The 22,750-nt window shown below is 34.7% G+C and overlaps 1 protein-coding gene across 1 annotated transcript in view; it reads right to left on the bottom strand.

Moving 5' to 3' along the window:
* Positions 1 to 13,962, bottom strand: part of LOC105620330 (putative transcription factor SOX-14) — a 23,016-nt gene extending 9,054 nt beyond the window's left edge. Inside the window, exon 1 of the mRNA XM_012201832.1 lies at positions 13,852 to 13,962. Within this exon, the coding sequence (XP_012057222.1) occupies positions 13,852 to 13,962 (111 nt within the window). The remainder of the gene's footprint in view (positions 1 to 13,851) is intronic.
* Between the last annotated feature and the right edge of the window lie 8,788 nt (positions 13,963 to 22,750).

The raw sequence follows: 22,750 nt of genomic DNA, 5'->3' as shown, positions 1-22,750 counted from the left end.
TAAGTAAACGTAAACCGTAACGTACGTACTACTAATTAAGTATACCGACGTACGTACTTATTAATAAACTAATATAGTAGTATAATAAATATATATATATATATATACACACACACACACACACACACACACACACACACACACACACACACACACACACACACACGCACACACACTGCTGCAACAAATTAGACAGTAAAATATGGCATAACATTTTTAATTGGCTCCAGCAGCTAATTTTTGGTTGCAGCAGTCAATTTTTGGTTGCGTTAACCTATCCACAATATCAGCATAGAAAATCAATAGGTCTAGGACAATCAAAAATTGACTGCTACAACCAATTAAAAATGCTATGCCATAATTTGCTGCAACAGTCAATCTTTTTTTCTTCAGTGTACTGATGCCAGTAATGCTCAAGTAATGCCCAGAAATGAAAGTCAAGCGTAATTAATGCAGCGCAAAATAGATTTTTATTTAAAAATATAATATTACAAACAATTTTGGCTGCTTCAATAAAAATATAATACGATATCATTATATATTTTCCTAATCTCCAAGTGAATGCAAAAATTCCTAATCAAATGAGTATGTCACACAGATTACAAGGTCATGTGACGTCAATTTGAATAAAAAATATATGAAAATATAATATTGTATTTTTATTGAAAATATGATATTCTTGAAGAGGAGAAAAATGTGTGAAATAAATCTGTAAAATGCTCTTTACTTTTCGCTAAACTCGAATTTTTACACAAGTTAACATGTTACTTTTGGACAATTTCAATTGGACGTTGAATTTGTGGTAAACGAAAAATTTGGAAAAGGAAAGATATTGAAAATAATATATTGATCTTTAAAGAATCTGGAAATTAAAAAAAATATAGTACAAGATAAATAATAAGTGTCAAATGTAATTAGTAAGACGCAAAATTGAGTCTATCTTATTTAAAAATACATAACATTTCAGAACATTTTATCTCCACTTCAAACTATCTTCAGTGAAAATACAATATTATATCTTCATATATCTTTTATTCTAATTGACGTCATTTGGCCTTGTAATCTGTGTGACGCACTCATTTGATTAGGATCGATTTTTGCTTTCACTTGGAGATCAGAAAAATATATAATGATATGGTATCATATTTTTATTGAAGATGCATTAAAAAAGCAATTTTGCTGAAAAATCTAAAAATTTCATCAAAATAATGTTTCATAAATCTTAAGCATGGTGAGTAATGATACAATATATTTTTATATTCCAGTAACCAATTTTATCGTCCTATCTAATTATTTTGATCGTTCAGCAAAATTATTTTTCAAATCTGTATCTAGAAGAATCTAACTTTTAGATTCTTCAACAAAATTGCTCTTTCAATGTGATTGAAAGATAAGCCGAAATTGTCTGAAATGTGTATTTTTACTGGAATTGTGTATTTTTAAATAAAAAAGTCTATTTTGTTCGCATCGTTCCACTAATCGTTTCCACTAATTAACGCTTTCATTTCCTTCTTATTCTTTTCGCTTGATATTATCTGGAAAAAAACAATTTTGTTGACGTATCTAAAAATGTAGGTAGATAGAGATCTAAAAATAATTTTGTCGGATCATCAAAATAATTGCGTAGAAATTCAAACATAATGAGCAAAAAAATGCTGCAAAAAAATGTTTGAACATCCTGTAACATGTAATTATTTTGATAGTCCAATAAAATTATTTTTAGATCTATATCTACCTAAATTTTTAGATACAACATCAATCTTTCTGTATAAAAATAATTCCCTTGGAAAGTTATAACTTACGATACATCAATATTGATATCTCCTAATTTTAAAAGTCAATTAGTAAGGAAAGAAATAATATATAAAAAAGATGATGAATTTAAAAACTAAAATTAATGCTGCGCAACTCTGAAGTGACGTGAATATTTAAACGTTCATCGACCTGATGTTCCATGCGTCACATCCATATCGTTTACAAAACATCGGATGTTACCGCCTGGTAATGCCGCGAAAGGATCACAGCGGCGAACGATTTGGTAAAACCTGATAACGGAGTTCCGAGCCTCTTTCTGTTTTATCTCTGTCTCTCTTCACTCTTTCTATCGTCGCGACATGTCGACTCCCAGTCATAGTGATTCATCCAGCTTGCATACGATCGTGGTACTTATAAAATACACAACGACGCGTCTGTGCCTGCCAGACCCCTTTTAAGTGCTTTTTAAACATATCGGCTCTCAAAGCGTAGTCACTGTATTTCTAAAATCGTCCTTTTCCAGCCTCGATTCATGAGTGGAATTATTATATGTATTAATTTCTACACGAAATCTGAATTCCTTCGTTATTTTTTGTGCTAACTTCGACACAGAAAGTAGTACAAGATGAGGATTATATTTGAATAAGTTAGCGAGCTTTGTGAAGCCACAAAATGCAAAACAGCGTTAGTCCATTAGCGCTAAACTTTCGAGATGATAAAGTTTCCCTCGCATAAATTTGATTTTATTAATGGTATTACGATAATCCTTCTCCACATATAATGTAATATTATTATGTACACTGTGAAAAATATACTAAATTTTAATAAATATATTTCAATAAATTTGAATTTTGAATAGCTAACTTAATATTTAGTGAATATTTATTTACTTGTGATAAATATTTATTGACTAGAAAAATGATAGTTTAATCATATTAATTCTTGTATCAAAAATTTTTTGTACTAAATAAAAATATATTTACATTCAGTAAATATTCAGTTGCTGCTATTTAAACAAACATTTATTAAAATTTAGTATTTTTTTTTCAGTGTAAGCGCATGCGATTTCGAAGCTTTCGGTTTTATTAATATCTCAACATTGTCAATGATAATTTACTAGCAGTTTATTCACGGCTTCTCGCCTCCGCAAAATACGCGCGATTTCGGTGTGAAGAAAAAAATTACTGGCCTCCAGAGAGTTAAAATCAATTCTCTTCATCGGACATTTGATCCGGCAACTGTTCGTCTCGGCGAGCGATCGTACTTTCGTTTGACCTTCGCCAACACAATTTACCGCTATGAATCTGTCAACGCGACCTTGCAATAGACATTAATCTCGTCAGATCGACCGTAGAAAGACCCAGAGAACGTTAAAAGCTTTTTTTTTGTTCCATCGTCTCCCAGTGACACGCGAATCGTTTTTTTCACACCGTAGAAATCTCGTAACGTCACTGAGGAGGATCACCCAGGAACGTGATTTCCGGGTCGGAATCAATCGCATCGTTATTTTGCCCCGTTCGCTTTTTTACGTGATAGCGATAGAGACGACATTGTGCACCCGATACGGCAATGTCATTGAGATTAGATCGATAGATAAAGAGTACAACGATAGGCAAATAACCGATAACGTTGGAAACGTCACTTTATCGCGCACTCTGCTATGGACTTATTCTGCTATTATCATAAAGCTTCGTAAACACAAATATATATTAGGGAAAAAAATATTAAGGAAAATATCTTATCGTCTGAACGTATTATTACCTCGTAACGATAACACGAATGTCTTAATTTATTTTTCAAAAATAAATTCAGATAAAATTTAAATAACTCTTAAATATAAATCCAATGATACTTTTTCCCCCAGACATCAATTTACATTGCAAACTAAATTTAAAAGCTGGAACTTAATTTAATTTAATTAACTGGAATTTAATGAGTCTGTTTATTTAACTCGTCTAGTATTGCGTCGTCGAATTAAAAGTGCATTCGAATACCATATGAAATTACACCAACCGTATTCATTTGAAGTCGTAAAATTTCTGATCATTAATTAAAATTGTACAGGTATTTAAAAAATTATATTAATAATTTAATATATTAACATTAAGAATTACCAACAAAAATTATGTTTTAGAATTTTTATTCTTTTTTTGTGATTTAGATATGGTAACTCTAATTCCCCATATAATATACGGCTCTGTCCACCGGTGGTGCATAACTGAAAAAAAATGTGTGATTATATTTATAGTTGGTCTCTTAAGCAGGCCGATCTCAGTGCAAGATAGTCCCGCTTTATATTCTCATAACCGTAACAATAACTCGCACCACCCAAGTAGAGAAATCTCAGTTCTTATCAGAATCTCTTACGAGCATGCCGTAACTTCAATCTTTACGGCCGATTTTATGCATACTCGACAAAAGACAACTATTTCTCCCGTTCACCGATGGAGACTACTTTTTCCACTTTCTTCCGTATACGCCTTCCGCGGAATCCGAGCACTTGTGTGATTTCCAGAGAAAGAAGAGGGAGGGGAGGGAGAAGGACTATCGTTTTATCGTTCGCATAAGTAAAGTGCGAAGTAATTACAACGTGACGTGCTCGCGGCTCGTATGCGCTCGCGTAACTTTCAAGGAGCGAAACCAGCGTTCTCATCCCGCCATTTCACTGTCGCTTTTGTAATACCGTTACACCGGTTAGCACAGCATTACGGCATCGTCGATGGTTTCACCGTCGCGGCTAATAATGCCTCAGTAGATAATCCGACGGTTAACGTAATTAATTTTGACATGCATGATAATTTTTTTACCTTTGTAGACCTTTTCCTTTGTAGACCTTTTGGATATGCCTGGAACTTTTTTGAAAAGGAATTTTGAAAAAAATCTTTAGTTTTCTCTAATTACAAAATATAAATTTTATTTTAATTTGTAAAATATAAATTTTTGTTTCTTTAACATTGAATCAAATAAAAATATTATAAATACAAAAATACCGCATATACAAAGTGTTCCGTAAAGTTCATAATAACGTTTAAAGATAAATTTCTTTTAATCATTCTAGGACGAAAATCTTTATACCAAAATGTCGAAGTTGTAATAAGTTTTTTAATTATAAAAATTAAAAATTTGCGAATTATACCGCCTAAAATTTGCGCGTTCAGGTGTGCTACAACGCAAAGTGCTAAAAGCAAAAGCTAATTATCTCTTGTTAACATAAGATTACATATGCGAAGATAAAATTACTGATATTTTTCATGTTAAAAAACATTTTTTTCGATATTTTTGATATTAGGATTTTCTTTTTAAAATGATTTCGAGAATTTTTCCTTGTTATATGGTCTTTACGGGATACCTTTTATACGTATTTATTCTTATTTATTTTTTATGTTATTTTATTCATTGCGTATCAGTCTACATTACAAATGGGAGTGGAAAAAAAAGCACTAAAGTAAGAAAACGCATACAAATACGCAATTGGAGAGGTATCAGCAAAACTGCTACTACAATGCCCATGTAAAAGGCGAAAAATGGATTACATATGCAATAAGCGACTATATATTTACACAGAGAAAAGATTAATAAAAATATTAGCTATAAATATGATTAATTCATATTATATAGCCACTACCATACTGTTATTAATATTGCAATGCAACTATACGATTATAGATAACTCAACATTCTTAATGGTAACATATCTAAGATATCAGAGATATCTTAGATTGAGATTCTCAATTTTTTCTAATTTATATAAATTGTATTTTATAACAATAGCGTAGTCGTAACCGTATTACTTGTACGTATACAGTATTAATTCCATTATGTACAGGTACAATTACTAGTATAGCTGCAATAGACTTACATATATATTTACGTACATAATATTTTACTCATTTAAAAAGATACTTTTACAGGCATAAACATATTTTAATTTATCAGTAATTATTTGAGGAACTTAATAGAGCTATGCAATCATACTGGAATTTATAATGTGTTTTACCATATCTACTTGGAAATAATCGTATAATTGCATTTGACATATCGACCTATTAATGATATTTATTGAGATCGCTGTTATATATAAAAAATATAGTTCTATTATGAATTAACTATATTCGTATAATTATCAATCCCTTATGCTTTCACTCGTATATATGATACATAATGTACATAAGAATATACATAAATAATAATAATAATAATAAATATACAGAGTAGACCCCATTACATCTTAGACATTTTGTAGAAGCTTAAATAGAGATTTTAATTTTACAAAAACAAAAACATATAATCCTAAAGAGGATGTTAAAGAAAATCTTGTAATTCGATTTCGCTTCTAGTTCCAGTACTGTGATGACTGTTGATCTTTATTTTTCTATATTATTTCCCTCTAAAAATAAAAAAAATTAAAAAATTTAATAATTTCATAAATTGTTTTAAGTAATATTTCCATGCACATATTTTGCGTGCAACATGCTTTTGCATTACTGAGAAAATATTGTGTGCGCGAACTGCCGTTGAACAGAGTTAGGACTGACTATTATTTAATCTCGAAAATAGCACGGAGTAACAGAGAAATTTTATAAATCTAGATTATACATTGGAGACTGTTTTAATCCCATCCACTAATTTTACTACTATTATTACTACTACTACTATTACTACTAATACCGTCTCTATAGAAATTTAACTTAGTACCTTCAAATTAATACTTCTCATTTAATAATACAAAAAAGTAGTGATTAATTACCTTTTGAGTACTTATAGCACTGTTATTAACAATCTACTTCAATACTCAAAATATAATTAATCATTACTTTCCAGTATTAAATTTTTACAAGAAAATATAAAGAAACACATATTTCGTCTAACATTCCAATCATACAATGTCAACAGTCAAACAATATATTTAATTACCATTCAAATCTCATACTTTCTACATTTGTTTAGAACCACAAAATATACAGTTGGCTTTAATTGCACAGCAGGAAAATTGCGTTCGATATTCCGACGTGACGCGAGGATCAGAGACACGATTGACGCTAAACGTGACAAGGCGCGCCGTTCTCAATAATCATTTTCGTAAATAGAATAATCATGCAAGCGCGAAATGTCACGTTCACGCGTACGCGTGCGGGGAAAGTGGCAATGATTTGCGTTTTGCTTACGCACCAATACGTGAATACATAGTAGGGGCCGACCCCCGACAGTCGATCTACCATCCGGCATTACTGGTAATTGTACTCGTCCCACGATGAAAACGCGAGACCTTTTTTCCAACCGCGTTCGCGCCACCGCACCGGATGCGCTTCCCAGAACATCCGACTTATCCCCCGCGCCGTCGCGTTATCACGCGAGCTTTCCATGAAAGCGAGCCGATCCCCGTATCCGCTCATTGCTTTTTACTCCCGATAGCAGAACCCTTCTCTCCGTAACCGCGAGATCGATGGAAGTCTGGTCTCTCGATTAAAATTCCGCGCTATGCCTGTTCATGTCGTCGCAATGGGAACGGATGGTATCCGAAGAAACGCGTTATCTCGTCACCGCGCATTTACCGTGATTATTTTCAATCGCTTACAGGTTGCAATATCTTTTTAGATGAGCCAGTAGATACGGATGTAAAGAAAATAAATGCACAAGTAGTCCAAAGTCCAATTACAAAGAAGCAAATGTGATATAATCAATAAGAGCTGACACTAGATGTTTATGTGTGCATTTTATTAATCATTCGTAGACACATATTTTTATTAGGCATTCTAGATCTTTTTTCCAGTTCAAATTTTTTTATTTAAATTATTTTCAAGTTTTGAAAAAATCGAGAAAAAAATTCAGGATTATTTTTCAACATATCTGCTATGTTGCCAAATTGTTATTTAACTCAATTTTTTTTTTAAATCTTTATTTAATAAAAATTGGAAATTTATGCCAAGAAATTTGAGAATAAAATCTCGCCTGGTAAAAAAAGATTTATGCAAACGAAAGATTAAATATCAAAAATAATTCTAATAAAAAACGTAAATGCGCACATATGACACACTTATCGGAGCTGATTGGTATTTATTTTTTATGATTTGTATTCTTCGGAGTTTTTCATATAAATACTTTTCTTGTCAAAATGCAATGTCAATACAGAAAATCAATTATTTTTTAATGGATAACTCGAAATTCGACTTGTCTGCGTCGCGAGAATTACGTTCAATGTCGATAGCAAAAGACAAGAGGCAGGCCACGTATTTAACGGTAAATGCGCGGCATAAATCTAACGAAACTCACGTCACGCGAATGCCGGCAGCACACGTTCGAAATCGTCGTTAACGTCGGTGTGCGCTTGTCTCTATTAGAAAGGCTCGCGTATACGTCAAGGCTACAGGTAATCGGGATAATTTGATGGGATTGTACCTATCAGGAAAGAAGGAGGTGGACGGACGAGAGGAGGAGTGAAGGAGGGAGAGACGGAGGAGGCCAGAGAGGCCGAGAGCAGTCAAAGAGAAGTTCAGAGGGCCAATTTACCGGACGAGATTAAGCCCGCGAGAAAAAGAAATTGGAATCGAGACGAAAATTACGGATCCCACGTTCCCCGCCGAGTCCTTTTTTCGTCCTTCCCATGCGCCGCGCCCTAACACACACGTGCGATTTATTTCCGAAGCGACGTAAATCAAAACGTCGAAAAATGCGTATGGCAATATCGGTCCGTCGGACGTGATCGCCATTCGCCGTGTTAAGGGAATAAAATTCGAAATCGAACGATATTGCAACTGAGAGACTCTTATGAACGAAAATTAGTTTCACTTCAGATACGTAGGGAGAAATCTATAGACGTTGCTCAAGTTTCGAGATTAAGTTAATGCTTAAAATGTCATAAACCAATCAGAGAGCCGTGTTAGCATCTTAAAGTCTTATTGCTTCAAATGGTTGAAATTACATACGAACTATAATATCGTCCTTAATAAATGTTATGTATAATACGAGGTATCAAGTGTTTTTATTAGTCTTAATTTTAAACAATAATATTAGATAATTCAAAACGCTATATAAATAAATCAAATAAGTGATAAATTAATGATAAATCCAATTAAAATAAATTAAATAAATCAGGTTAGTGATAAATGAAATAAAGGAGAATCAATACGGTCGACGTTGAATCTTGAGTAATATTAATAATAATATTTTTATACATAAATTCTAAATACATCTTTTATTTTATAAATCGCGTGTCGGACTTGAAACAATCATAACTGTAATTGAAATAATAAAGGGCGAATGAGAGTACAAAAATTCTGCACAATAATTCGTGCGCTAAAAATTATTGTATGCTATATTTATTTCTTTTTATATTAACTAACAAGACCGCTCGTATTAATTAATGTAAGGAAGAATAAATATAATATAATTTTTAACGCATGAATTATCGTGTTGAATTTTACTCTCACTTGCTCTTATTAAATAGATACTTGTTGGTCAAATCTCCAGAGTTTAATTTTTATTATTTTTTATAAAATAATAATGTACAATTAAATTGTGTGATAGTCGATTTAATAATGATGCTACTAGCATCTTAAAACACTGTAAAGAATTTATTGCGAAGAATATCTCATCCAGGATCTCTATTTTAATTTTAGCAAAAGATTAATGGCAGACAAATTATACGATTAATAAAACATCAACATTTCAAGACTCATCTTAAATATTCTGCGTTCGATATTCTCTTTCTCATTCCCTCTTGTCGCCGCGCATTCCAGACAAATATCATGACGCACTTGTTGCGATTTCACGCAAATATCGCAAGGCGGATGTAACGAAGATTTGATAACACTCAGTGCGACGTTACAGCATGTCAAGGGAGATTAAGATAGCTAACGCAATTACGATGCAACACGGACGGATCAGATAGAAAAAGGAAAGATATATTTGTTTCGGATGTAGATAAAACAGCGATTATCTTGAATCATTCTCACATCTTTTTCTATATTACTAAGCTCAATATTAATCTTCCAAGTAAATAATATGATCTCTCCATTTCCACGTTAAGCGGATGTTAAGTAACGAGATTGATCTTTCACGGTAAAACATTTCAGCAATATTAACTTCAAAATGCGTAACGCATCGTAATTATATGGGGAAGAGATACGATTTAAATCCGCATTTCTCAGCATGCAGGAGTTAAGTAATAGGACCTCCAACGATCCGCGAAGCTGCGGATATTGTGTGGAACACATGATCGTATTCCCGATTCATGCTTACAGAGTACGATCGATCGGTCGAAATGGACGATCATGGTGCAACCGTCGAATTACAGGCTCTCGAACAGAACGAGCGCAGTGGCTGGAGTCGTGCGTGCGAAATCAAAAATCACGACGATGACGCGATCGATCGATTATTCCGCGCCGCGAACCGATACTCGTACCATGCCCGCGCGTACCGGGGAATGTTATTTCCCCGGAGCGATACAAAATACATAACCGCGCGAAGGACTACCTGGTCGGACCGAACTCTAGAATTAGAGACCTGAGTCATTAAAGTCCCGAAGGATAATTGACCGGTCTCGAAAGGAGATTTGAGACCGGAGGATTTGAGACCTACTCAGAAAAATGTCGGTGTATCGGCCAGAACTCCAAGTAAATTACGCGTACGAGGGAGGAATATCCGGTCCGTGTATCGAAGCTCGGAAAACAGAACTTGAGATCTGGAAATATCTATGAATTTTCACGCGAGCCATATGGCACCCTGTTCGTTTCGTCGCCCACGAGGAAAGGCGACGACGCATAAGTACACGCACGCCGGAAACGCATGGGTTTAAAAGCGAGGATGGTGTTTCATCGCCGCCTGGGTTCGCAGCAGGCATACTCTAAATTGTGCCTTAAGGATTTTTCTTTCATGTTTTTTCGATCCATCTCGCCCGAGACCCCGAGACCTTTCGAGGAAAAACTTCCCCTTCGAAAAGGATTAAGTTAATCCGATCACTATTTCTCGACAAAAAGAGATTAAAAGTCCACTTTCTGATTTACGTCGTGTTCATCTCTTGTATTCAATTTTTAATGCCTGACAACATTTATATCATTACTGCGAATTTCTAATATTTTAAGTTCTGACCGAATTTGATTTTAAAGGCACAGCCGATATTTTATTGTGAATTTTTATAGATAAATTCAAATTTGTTAAAAAAAAAAGTAAAATACAATTTGAGTTTTATGGTAGTAAAAATTTATTGTTGAAGCTTTCGTAAGTATGCATGACAACATTTACACGATTACGAATTTCAGATATTCTTAATTCTCGACCGAATTTGACTTTAAAAGTACAGCCAATATTTTGATTGTGAATTTTTATAGATAAATTTAAATTTGTTTTAAAAAAAGTAAAATACAATTCGACTTCTATGATAGTAAAAATTCATTCTTAAAGAGATATTGCGAAAGATGGAAAATTTCATATAGTGAAGATTAATATTGTATATCAAATGTCTCCTCCTCTTTCAATAGCAAAAGGATAGGAGCATAAATACACTTCTATATTTAGAAAACGACCGATTTCTTTCGGTCAAAGACACTGCCGCGAAAAGACAATCGATACATAAGCACGGAAAAATAACATTGTTCATGACATCTCGAGGAGGACGGGCCTCGCAAACAAACATCGGTCGATGATATTTTACGTTTCGTTCAACAAGTTATCTTAATGTACTATCGCATTCCGTCAAAGAGGTTTTGTCGACGAATCGAATATTACATCGAGTTATTAGGCGGTATATTGAGCTGATCGGCTTTGCTTTTACGGTTGTTCCACTTTAAAATAACATCTACCTACCTCATTTCTCTGCACAATCAGACATTTCTATCATCTTTCCGATACAGATTACAGACATCAAAATCAGACAAATTATTTCGTTGATTGAGCGTTTTATTACGTCACATAAACAATTATCATACGAAGAATAGAAATTAATCTTGACACAAGTGAACTTTCGTTGCTAATAGAACAGCTTAATGAATATCTAATAGACATTACGAAAGGACACTTTCAATTAGACGAAAAAAAACGAGCGAAAATCGCTTGCTATACAATTTCGTGCGTACAGTGTTTCGAAAAATTGTCGCACTCCAACTTCTAACCGTGTAACTAACGCGATCGTGCGTCGTAAATTCATGAAAGTCGCATCGATGAATACGAATGAGAATACGCCGTGAAGCAATAAATTTCGTTAATACTAGAGATTTATATACTTCGCCACGTGCACCGATAAAAATGTAGTTTACAGCCCACTTTGAGCGGCGCGCGCGCACGTTCTTTCGAAGTTATTAACGATATCGCGAGCATCGTTTTGCGCTATTTTCGCCAGTTGAACTTGATTCCGCGGGGAAAGCTCGTTCTTGGGACATTAATCCGGCTTAAGGAGGACCCAATGCATCGAAATGCAGCCATGCAGCAATATTTGGCAGCAAATCTGTGACGAGACTAAACAGCGCTTTCGAAAATTTTTACCTGCGCCGCTTTCAAAATAAACAGCTTGACCCTCGTCACGTGGAGTCCATTGGTATATCTCGTCGAATGTATGCAGTCTTTCTTCTCTTTGATTATCGCGTATTATTAAAAGGTTCCTTCGGGAAAGAAAGGAAATCGCAGGTAAGTACGACCGAAATTCAACCTGAATTTTTATTTCGCCAAATAAAATTCTATTAAATCCAAGCCAGACCCACTGTCTACCTTCTGAAGATCAATTTAACGACCAGTTTGCAGTGCAAAACGATGTTCGTAACTATAGTATACTACGTCGTATTCGAATACAGAACGATTTTCTGTCTAATGCGAAGCGATTTTTGTTTCGGCGTTTGAGAACGATGTGAGATGTAACTATTGTGATATCAGTCTTACAACGTGTCATGTATCGTGAATATTTTCCGAATATCGACGATGCGTTTTAATGTATATGCTAATAATAAGATATCTCTCTCAATGAAAATTTGTTCGCTTTTCGCGCGAGTTTCTGTGACAGCTGAAGGCCCGATTTTCCATTTTGTGACTGATATAAAAATTATATTTTTCTAGTTACATTAAATAACACTACGAAGAACATTACTAAATCTTAGTATACATTTCTTTAAATAATACTAACTAAACATTTACTTCTAGTAAACATTTACTTAGAACTATTTGAACAAATACTTTTTAAAATTTGATATTTTTTTCAGAGTGTGATTAATCACTAAATTGATGGTTACTTTTAAAGTTATCACTACAAAACTAACAGTCTAGTGATTAATCATAGTTAGAAAAACACAATTTTTATACCATCAGGTTAAGTGAACAAGTCTAACCACAAGTTAATCAGATAATGAAAAACCGGGACTCAGATATAATAATTACAATTCGAAAAAAATACGTTAAGACCCTCGAGAACTAATATTGTAAAAATAAAGGATTTTGTAAAAAGTAAAAATAAATGTCAAAAAATGATAGAATTAATCCTTGACAAAATATTTTTTTCTCAAATAGACAAAAAGATTTTCCGAAAGCTGACTTTTTATAGCATGCTCCCTCTAATTTACAGAAAAATTAAAATTCTCCAAAAATTTATTTTTTTTAGCAAGTTTAATAATTAAATAAGTTGACATACTAGCAAGTTTTAAGATTCCCTGAGAACTTCGACTTTCTAATGTGTTCTCAAATTTCCAAATAAATTAAAATTATATGAGGACTAACTTTTTTAGTATATTCCCTCAAATTTCCAAGCAAGTTTCAGATTCCGTAAGAGTACACTTTTCTAGCATGCTCCCTCAAATTTCCAAGATAAGTTAAATTCTTTAGATGCAAATTTTAAATATAAAAAGAGTTTATAAAAAAAGTTTCTTTTCATTGAACTTCTTAATTTTTGCTCACTTTATGAGATATTTATGGATGAAAAAATAATTATTCAAATATCTCAAAAAGTAAATTTAGGAAAACCCTAAGTAACGGCCGCTCATAAGATAAGAGTAAAATCGTCGCAAGAAAAATTTCCGCTTGAAATTTTTCCGGATTTCCCGCGATGAGAATTTTATGAAAAAAAATATCCCTCAAGTGCTTTCCTCGTGCCATGGAATAATGCCGATTCTAATTACTTACCCTCGTGGCATCCGAGTACGGCGTGGGAGAATTCTCATTCACGAGATACGATCCGAACTTGATGGACACCTCCGACGAACTTGAGGGGCTCTCTTGCTGCGTTGGCAGCATTTTCGGGCTGCTTCCGAAATAATTTCACGAAAAAACTCCACTTCACTTCAATTGAACAACGACGTCAAGTCGGCGACTCGCATCACAATTCCGCGCGCTTCGACAGCGAAGTGTGACTCGAGGATTATTTTCTCGTCGTTCACTCTCGCAATCGATCGCACTCGTCGCGAACGATCTACCCTCTATCGGGTTCTCTCACTCAAATTCGACGCACCTTCGCGTAGAGACAAATCCAACGATCTCGTCGTGCGAAACGTTTTCCAAACACAATCCAAAAAAAAGAATGCTTCGCAAGGAGGAATTCAAGACATGCGTGTTCAAAGAATTTAGCGTCTGTCGCGTTTATCAAGCGTTAATCGGCGGGGCGAAAAATTACGAAAGAACGTAAACACGTAATTTCCTCTTTCGTGAACGCGACTCGACTGTGGATGATGGACCGTGGCGCGGATCCAACGCGTCGGGTTATCCCTCGATTGGCACACCTCCTCCACCTTCTGCTACTTGCAGTTGATCTGTGCGCGAGACGCAACAATTCCTACGGTGTCGCACGTATTTATTTTGTATATCCACGTGCTCGCCGAGAGAGCAGCCGATAAAGGCGCGCGTTTAACCGCTATCCTTCCGTCGTCTGAGTGGATTCTCCTCCTTTCTCTCCTCTCGTCCTCTCGATATTCGGGATATTGACAACGTGCACGCGCGTTTCCAAGACTCTTAAGACGTTTTATGATCCTCTCACAGTCGCTCGTCGATCACGAACTGACATCCTCGCCCGCTCCGAAGAGAAACGTTTCGATGCTCGTTTCACGAGCGCTCATGAGCTACTGACTGTATGATCGGCTACTCGTGCTATACCTCCAGCGCTCAGCTGTGAGTATCCCTACTCTCGGGTCGCAGTTACATCGCGCCGACCAATCCGCATCCGGCAATCCCTCCCCCGCCTGTCCCTCTTCGTCCACTGCATCACGACCAGCGTTCGCACTCACTCCGCCGCGCTACGTCGAGCTGCGCGCACGCATACGCACGAGTTGCGTCGCTTGCTTGCCTATATCCTTAAACTCTATCGCTAATCAGCCACTGTCAGTGTCAAACACGGTCGTAGCTTCTCGCCCTGTCACGCGCTGCGCCGTCATTTCTTTTTTTCTCATTGATCCTCGAGGTTTTAACGGGAGAATTACGGTCATCATTTTACAGGAGAGAGATTGGTAGCGGATGATGGATATAATTATATTAAATAATTACAGCTTAATTAAATACAACTCAATTTTTATTCGCATTTTGTATACAATATGATTGCAATATAATCATATTTAATATAATTATATTATATAATTATATTAAATGGGATTGTATTGCAGTCTTACTGCGTAAAAAATGTAAATAAGAATGAAGTTGTTAAATCACCGAGATTGAATCTAATCGAGAACTATTCTCGAATTGAAATGAAGATTCAAGTTCGGGTGTTTGTATAAACAGCAATGAGTCGGGAGCCACGAATAAAAAATAAAATCCAGACCCTCTTTAGTTTAGTTTATAAAGCTCAAACGTTAGATAAGATAAGGCAGGCATTCTCAGGAGGGTTATAGGCACACAGATGAAAGCGAGTTATCTGATAGTCGATGTCCTTGCTCTCCCCGCGATTAGTTTAATCCTGGTGCAACTCGGCGCGACCGCGAATATCGCGTTATACCGGTTTGGATACTCGGACGCCGTGCCTGCGGGGGCGTAAAAACATGCGAAATTAAGAGATTACGATCAGCGCGGCGTGCACTTTCTCATATGACGGGCTTTTGAATGCGTCCTTACGTATGCCAGATAATATATCTTGTGAGAAGGCGTGTGTATATGCCGCGGAGGAGAAATTTGAATCGTAAACCGTTAATTTAACCTCCGCAGAGTTTAAGACGACCTCCAAATAACGTCTTCAACAACACGTTTTTATTTTAATCAATTTTTTTTGAACTTCTATATTTTTATTGTCCCAAGAACTGATTTCTGTGGGACAAATACAAATAAATATATTAAACGTAAAATTTTTCAAGTAAGACTCTTGGCGCAAGGTAGTCAAGTTTGATAATTTCACAGTTCTCAAGATCGCAAGATAAAACTGTCGTTTAAATGCAAAGTAATATACAATTTTTTTTTAACGGGAGGAATTATGCGTCTTCTCTTTTTAAAGAAGATAATTCGACTAGCGGTGTCGAGATATTTATTAAATGAACGTACCCGCTCATTGATCATTGCACGGATTTCTTATCGCTATTTACGAGCACATTGTTTACTTTACGTAGCGCGCAGCTGAGTGATCGTGGGACCGTAAAAATGATTTCTTCCTGCTTCGCGTCACGTATTAAAGTGCACGGATACGGCGTTGTAAAGGAAAAAAAATAGTAGTGTGGTAGACTTTACGCGTAAACAGGTTTAGTGCCAGCCCCGGGTACTCTTGTTTCCTTGAACATAATGTTCGACGCGCCGTGCCTAGGGGAGTTGCATAATAGCACTCGAATCACATTTTCTATTCTCATAGAAATTCTTTGGAGCCACATTAGCCCGACCAAGCGTTTTGCGTGGCCCCATCCGGAGACATTTTTTTTTCCAGTATCTAATTATTTTACGAGGAAACAGCAATTCTCAAACCATTTCATCGAGACTATTCAAATCACAATACAATAATGATACGTTGAATTATTTGATTGCATACACGTATTTTATTTCAATAGAATGACAATATTTGCCTTATGTTCAGCCAGCTGGACTATTGTAATTTCGTTTCACAAAAAGGATTACACTCCATTCTAATGTTTGTGAATTGCTCAGAGGAAAAATATGTCTAAATTCAATAGGAGTGGAGTAAATATTTTTTCGAAGAGATATTATAGAGACTTTACAGAAAAATTTACAAAAAAATTACTAATAGAAGTATTGATTGCATTAATCCTTCAGAGCTGGATCTGCAAGACTTATTTAATTTATGTTACACTACAAGAAAAATACTTAAAAATTTATTTGAAATATAATGTTTATTTTTTTTACGATTAATATGACAAAAATGAAATGTACTTTACAGAAATATAAATTCCATCATAACAGTCAAATTTTTTATAACCGATAAATATCGAAGAAAAGTCACAAATAACATTTGCTTGTAAGTATTTCAATTTTTCTTTCAGTATAATTAAAAGGCACTAATTAATTTTAAGGAGTCAAAATGATATAATTCGTATAAGAAATAATGAATATATAAGTATTTTTTAATAAAAATAATACCGATATAACGTAAAGAAAATTGACATTTTTGACAAAGAAATTTATAATTGAATGATCTAATAGACTCACCATCAGAAGAGTTAATCTCATTCTAATTTATCAAGTTTCATCGAGAGGCGCTCACAGATGTTCTATGTCTCATAAATAAAATAGTGAGATACGTTATTCAATTCGGCAGCAAGATCCGTAACGTCAATTTGCGCTTCAATTTCGCGAGAATCGAAATCATTGAAAACCTCTTGAGACTCGATCGATTCCGCAATTTTCATTTTCCGCATTTTGACAATTACCGCTCTCTTTATAAAGCCGAGATTTTTTTCCGATAAATGCCCCGATCTATAAATGCAATACAGCAGAAGACGTGTGTGCACTCGCCAGTCGTTTCGTCTACGATATATTTTTAGTAGCCACGCCAACACGAGACGGGATGACTCTCTCGTACACGCGAGCGAGACGGACCGTCCAAATTCTTTATTTTGCGCAAACACGTCAAGAGCGGCGCACGCTGAAAGTCATACAAATATAAACCATATATATTGCCAGCCTAACGAAACTCTTTCGGCGAAAACGGCGGATGCGACGAGAACGGCGTCTGCTTCTCTGGCCGTCTTTCACGCTTGCGAACCGCGACCGCTTTCGACGAGGAAGCCTTGCGCAACGTGATCAGTCCGTGAACCGGAGTTCCCATGCTATCAAATAAAACCGCATCCTTTCGACGACGTTTCAGAAATGACGATTCTCTCACCTCCAATTCGCCTCGACATGTTCCTTTTTCACGGTCGGAATACGAGATCGGATCTCTTAATTTTTAGCAGAGCGACGAAGTTGTTTATGCGAATACGTCGTTCTCACCTGACTAGAGAGGCCCGTTCCTCTTTTCCTTTTATTTTAGATCACTGTCAAGGTTAACTCTTGAATATAGGTCAGCTCATCAACGAAATAGATCATTTCTGCGAAACAAACGTTTTTATTTTCAAGAACCATCAGGCTTCAAAGAACGCTTTTTTTCTAGAAAAAATTCTTTTAGTTAATCTGTCAGTTTCTTCGAGCTTAAAAATAAAATTCTTAGTTAACGTGACAGGTCGAAATCTCTTATCAACGTCAACCGATTTTCGTTCGTTCATTTCTGTTCCAAATTTATCTCTTGTATCTCTATCTATTATCTCTATTTTAAGAGTTTTCCAAACGAAAATGCCGTTTATTATTTATCTATATCAATAGAAGATAGTCTATAGAGGATCAATAGAGGATCAATACTCTTTCCGCACGTCGGTTTTCCGGAATCGCATGGCAGACAGGTAACGAGACCCAGGACCCGGGATTTTGCCGAGAGAGAGAGAGAGAGAAGATTGGAGCGATCGAGAAGAATGGCGAGACGTCTAGGATTTGGCGGTGTTCGTATTTCAAGAGGCAACATAAAAGCGATATAGGTCGACAACGAACGGCGGTGGTTCGATCCAAGGTCTCAAACGTTAGGTCCCCGAATTGAGGTAAAGCAAAAAGGAAACGGTCTCACCGAGTTCTCCCTCTCCCTTTTCGCTAACGGAAAAAAGTATCGTCCGGTCCGATGGGTGCGGTCTCGTCGTCGCTTTAACCGGATGCTAACTGCAACTCGAGAATATTAAACGCCGATGTTGGACACCGTGCCGATGTGTTTACGAGAAGTGCACCGCGATACTATTCGTGTTCTATACGTCGCTCTCAGTTCAGTCTCGCCTCCTCATCGCGATAACCATTCATTAGAAAAATCTTCTTATTGTCCGATATCGTTATCGATGTCCTGTGTGCCTCTCAGTGTCAGTCGTATTTTCCACTATTCGTGAAGAACATCTTCATGTTTGTGCACACTGAGAGAAAAGTATTTTTCTCTCTCTTTGATTATATTTACATTTGAGAAAAATTTCTGGTTGAAACTGAACGATTGAAAGATTTTGATCAAATAATCAAAATTCTGATTATATATTTCAACTAGAATTATATTATAGAATTATATATTATATAATTCAACAAGAAAATTTTGATTTGTGCATATTCCAGAATTCCACTTAATGCACCAGAATTCCAATTAATGCAACAAGATTTTTCCAGTGTAATTGCATTCGTGAAATAATTATTGTTAAGAACTCCATTTTTATAGTTACTGCTATAATGTATTAATAATCATAATTATATACAGTAAGTTATAAATATGTTTTAAAATTTCGTTAGCGCGTTTCTTGGATGAAAAGAAGGAACAAATTATGAAAGAAAGACACATTAGAAACACACAAATGCTTTATTATTGAAATAATGGATGAACAAATAATTTTGAAATAATACGACGTATCTTGTGTATGTCATGCTTAGACATGTATGGAAAATGATGGTGAATACTTTGATTATCTTTTAGAAACAAAAAGATAATCCATTCGAAACTTTTAAATAAAATCATTTACTGAATTTGTGTTTATTGTTTCGACAACGAAGTATTTACGATTTAATGTTCATAGAAACATTTATTCTTCCTTTTTATTCAGGAATTTGCGCTCATGAAATTTTAAAAGATATTTATGGCTCATTTCGTATTTATAGTTCCAACCATAACCAATATATTATCCCCGAAAACAATTATAATTTCATACCATAAAAATAGTTTTGTATTACTAAATTATCAGTTTATTGAATAAATTCTACAATAAATTAATATCGATGTGATAACCAACGATTTAATTGATTATATATTAACAAATAGCTTTTGTGTCAGTTCTTTAACGTCATTTCCTTGGAAATCTGCCTTCGAATTTGTTTGTTTTAAAATGTAACGACTGATGTTGCCGGAAGGGTTTTAATCTCTTGATAATCTCAGAATAAGAATTTATGTCAAGATGTATGATATAGAACTTCAAGATATACGATAGTAATGCACTTGAATGTTTAGAACATTATACGTAGAATGTCAAGAATGTTACACTTTCTCAGATTATTTTGTTGAAACAACTTGAAACTTCAAGCAAACAAGCTTCTATCACTCTGTCTTCAGATTAAAGCGTTTATGTGGAAAATATATACAATATATGTATCTTCCTTTCGATTCTTTCAAACTCTCGTGTAATTTTGATCGCTTGCAGTATATCAGGAAACATAATTCACTCTCGAGAGATACACTCTCGTAGACATGATCAAGATTTTTCGCTGACCCTGTTTAGCGCAATCCTAATCATTCGTATAAACGCGTAATAGATTTTCCACTCCGCGCGCACATTAAAAACATTATAAATAGCCGAGCGAGAAGATAACGCGTAATTCTTTTCGATCGCGCCGCCCCGGGACGTGTGTTGAAATCAATCAATGTTAAGCAGGGTCAATAGTCATGTTGTGGTGCGCGATAAGACTCAAGATCGGAAATTATCTGTGCACGGTAAATACATTTAATCCCGATAGCCCCGCGATGCAATTCCCCCGCAGACACTTCAACATCGCGTTACACAATGTTAAGAGAGAGAGTTTACGCATGTCGTATGATGCGTACACACGCATTGTCATAAATTATATTTAATCGCAGCAACGTGCGAGATTTAATGCAATCATACTTACTATGCGATTATACGTTCCAATAGAATCAGCAATTAATTTCCATTGCTTAATTCATATAGTGGCGGCACTTTCCGTAGCGGGTTTTGATGGTGATTTATATGATTACCATCTTATTCGGCCTTCCCTAAGCATGTTTACGATATTAAAAAAAAAATCTCTAAGTATGTTTATGACATAAAAAGAATTTTATCGATTTATTCATGCATTTTACAGAATTTTAAATTGAAATTTAATAAAAATAATTAATAGTTGGATGTGTAAAAGTTGAAAAGTTGAATTATTTCTGTAGTAATATCTTGTATCTATCTTAGCTAATTTAATTGCAAAACTTGATATAATGTTAATTAAAAATAATATAAATAAACTATAAATTAATTTACTTTAATATAGATTGACTTTAATTATTTTATAGCTCCAATAAATCCAATAAAAAATAATAAACTGATTAAATGCCTGCCATAATTTGCGAGAAAGAAGATTCAAACATACAATTTTATTGACTTTGCGATGTCGACATATTTTAATTTAACTTTACAAATCGTATATAACTCTAATTAAAGTCAATTTAAAAAAGCCTATGTGACCCTCTGCGGTTGATGCGTAATTTGTATATTTACAAAGTGATAAAATTCATAAGAAATTAAAACTTGATAAACGAAGTTAAAAGTAAAATAAACTTACAAACATATCTTGGATTTTTGAGTTCTCTTCAATATAACAAATAATGAAGTCAAGTACAAATTAGTTTGTACTAAACTTCACTATTTATTGCACTATATAAAAGGAAATTCCAAAGTCCGAAATGTCTACGTTTAGAAACTTGTGTAACTGTAGTTTATTTTATTTTTATTACTTAGAATGTTAAACAAGAACAAAATAATAAATGCAGATTTACATTTTACTTTTTATCATTATTGATAAAGTTTGTTTATCAAGTACATCCGTTATTGTCATTGATAAGAAACTTCGTTTATTGAGTTCTATTTGCTTGCAAATATATATTTTATTGTATTATGAATATATATTTTGCGCAATTGTGAAGGCTCACACATATTTTTTATTTTTATTGACTTTAATTTGGACTGTGTACGTAAGGTTCTGTAAGGTTAAATAAAAAGACATATGTCGATATCATGAAATAAATAAAAATATACGTTGGATCTTTATTTTCGCTCCACATCAGATTAAGACTGATATTTAATTCATCAGGAAATCAATCATGAAGTTGACATTAATAATACCAGGTTATCTCTTTCCTACATGATGCAATATCGGTGAAGTATAGCAAAACCACAGAACGTGACGAATGCGGAGGTTAAAAACCTCCGGCGATGTCCATGAAACGGATAGAAAAGGCGATGCGCCGTGATTTCGACAAAGCGAATGACGCAGCTGATTTCGCGTTCGCACGCGAAAGTACATGCACCTCGATTTTCCACGAAAGCGATTTGGCGCGGGACGGGTTATCGTCATTTCGACATCGACGAATGTCTGATTTTGATTAATCCGTTAGGATTCACGACAGAACCCGGTGTCGCGATAACACTCGTCGATAATACCATCGTTCAATCGAGCATTTGCATCGAATCTTTATGTATGCCATATATCATGAAACATGCGAAGGAAAGTTGAAATATTGGTTGGCTGAAAAGAGATGAATGTACAAATTGTATCATGTGAGAAAATGGCAGTGAAGGTCTTGTAAAAACTGACTACCTGACTGCTTGGTTCGAATTATTAAGTTTTAATAAGAAATACAGCAGCGTAAAATATATAAAATAAATATTGCGTGTGTGTCAACGGAAACACGTTTGTAAAGGATAGTCACGCGAAGAAATAATCTTAATAATTATATCCGAGCGTTGTATAACGATGATAAACAAGTTTTGTTAAATATATTTTTTCTTATATTGATTTTCTTGATAGCGAACAGTGAGATACACTGAAAAAA

The sequence above is a fragment of the Atta cephalotes genome (assembly GCF_000143395.1).
Source record: "Atta cephalotes unplaced genomic scaffold scaffold00025, whole genome shotgun sequence".
Taxonomy (NCBI): Eukaryota; Metazoa; Arthropoda; class Insecta; order Hymenoptera; family Formicidae; genus Atta; species Atta cephalotes.
This window is presented reverse-complemented; position numbering and strand designations above follow the sequence as displayed.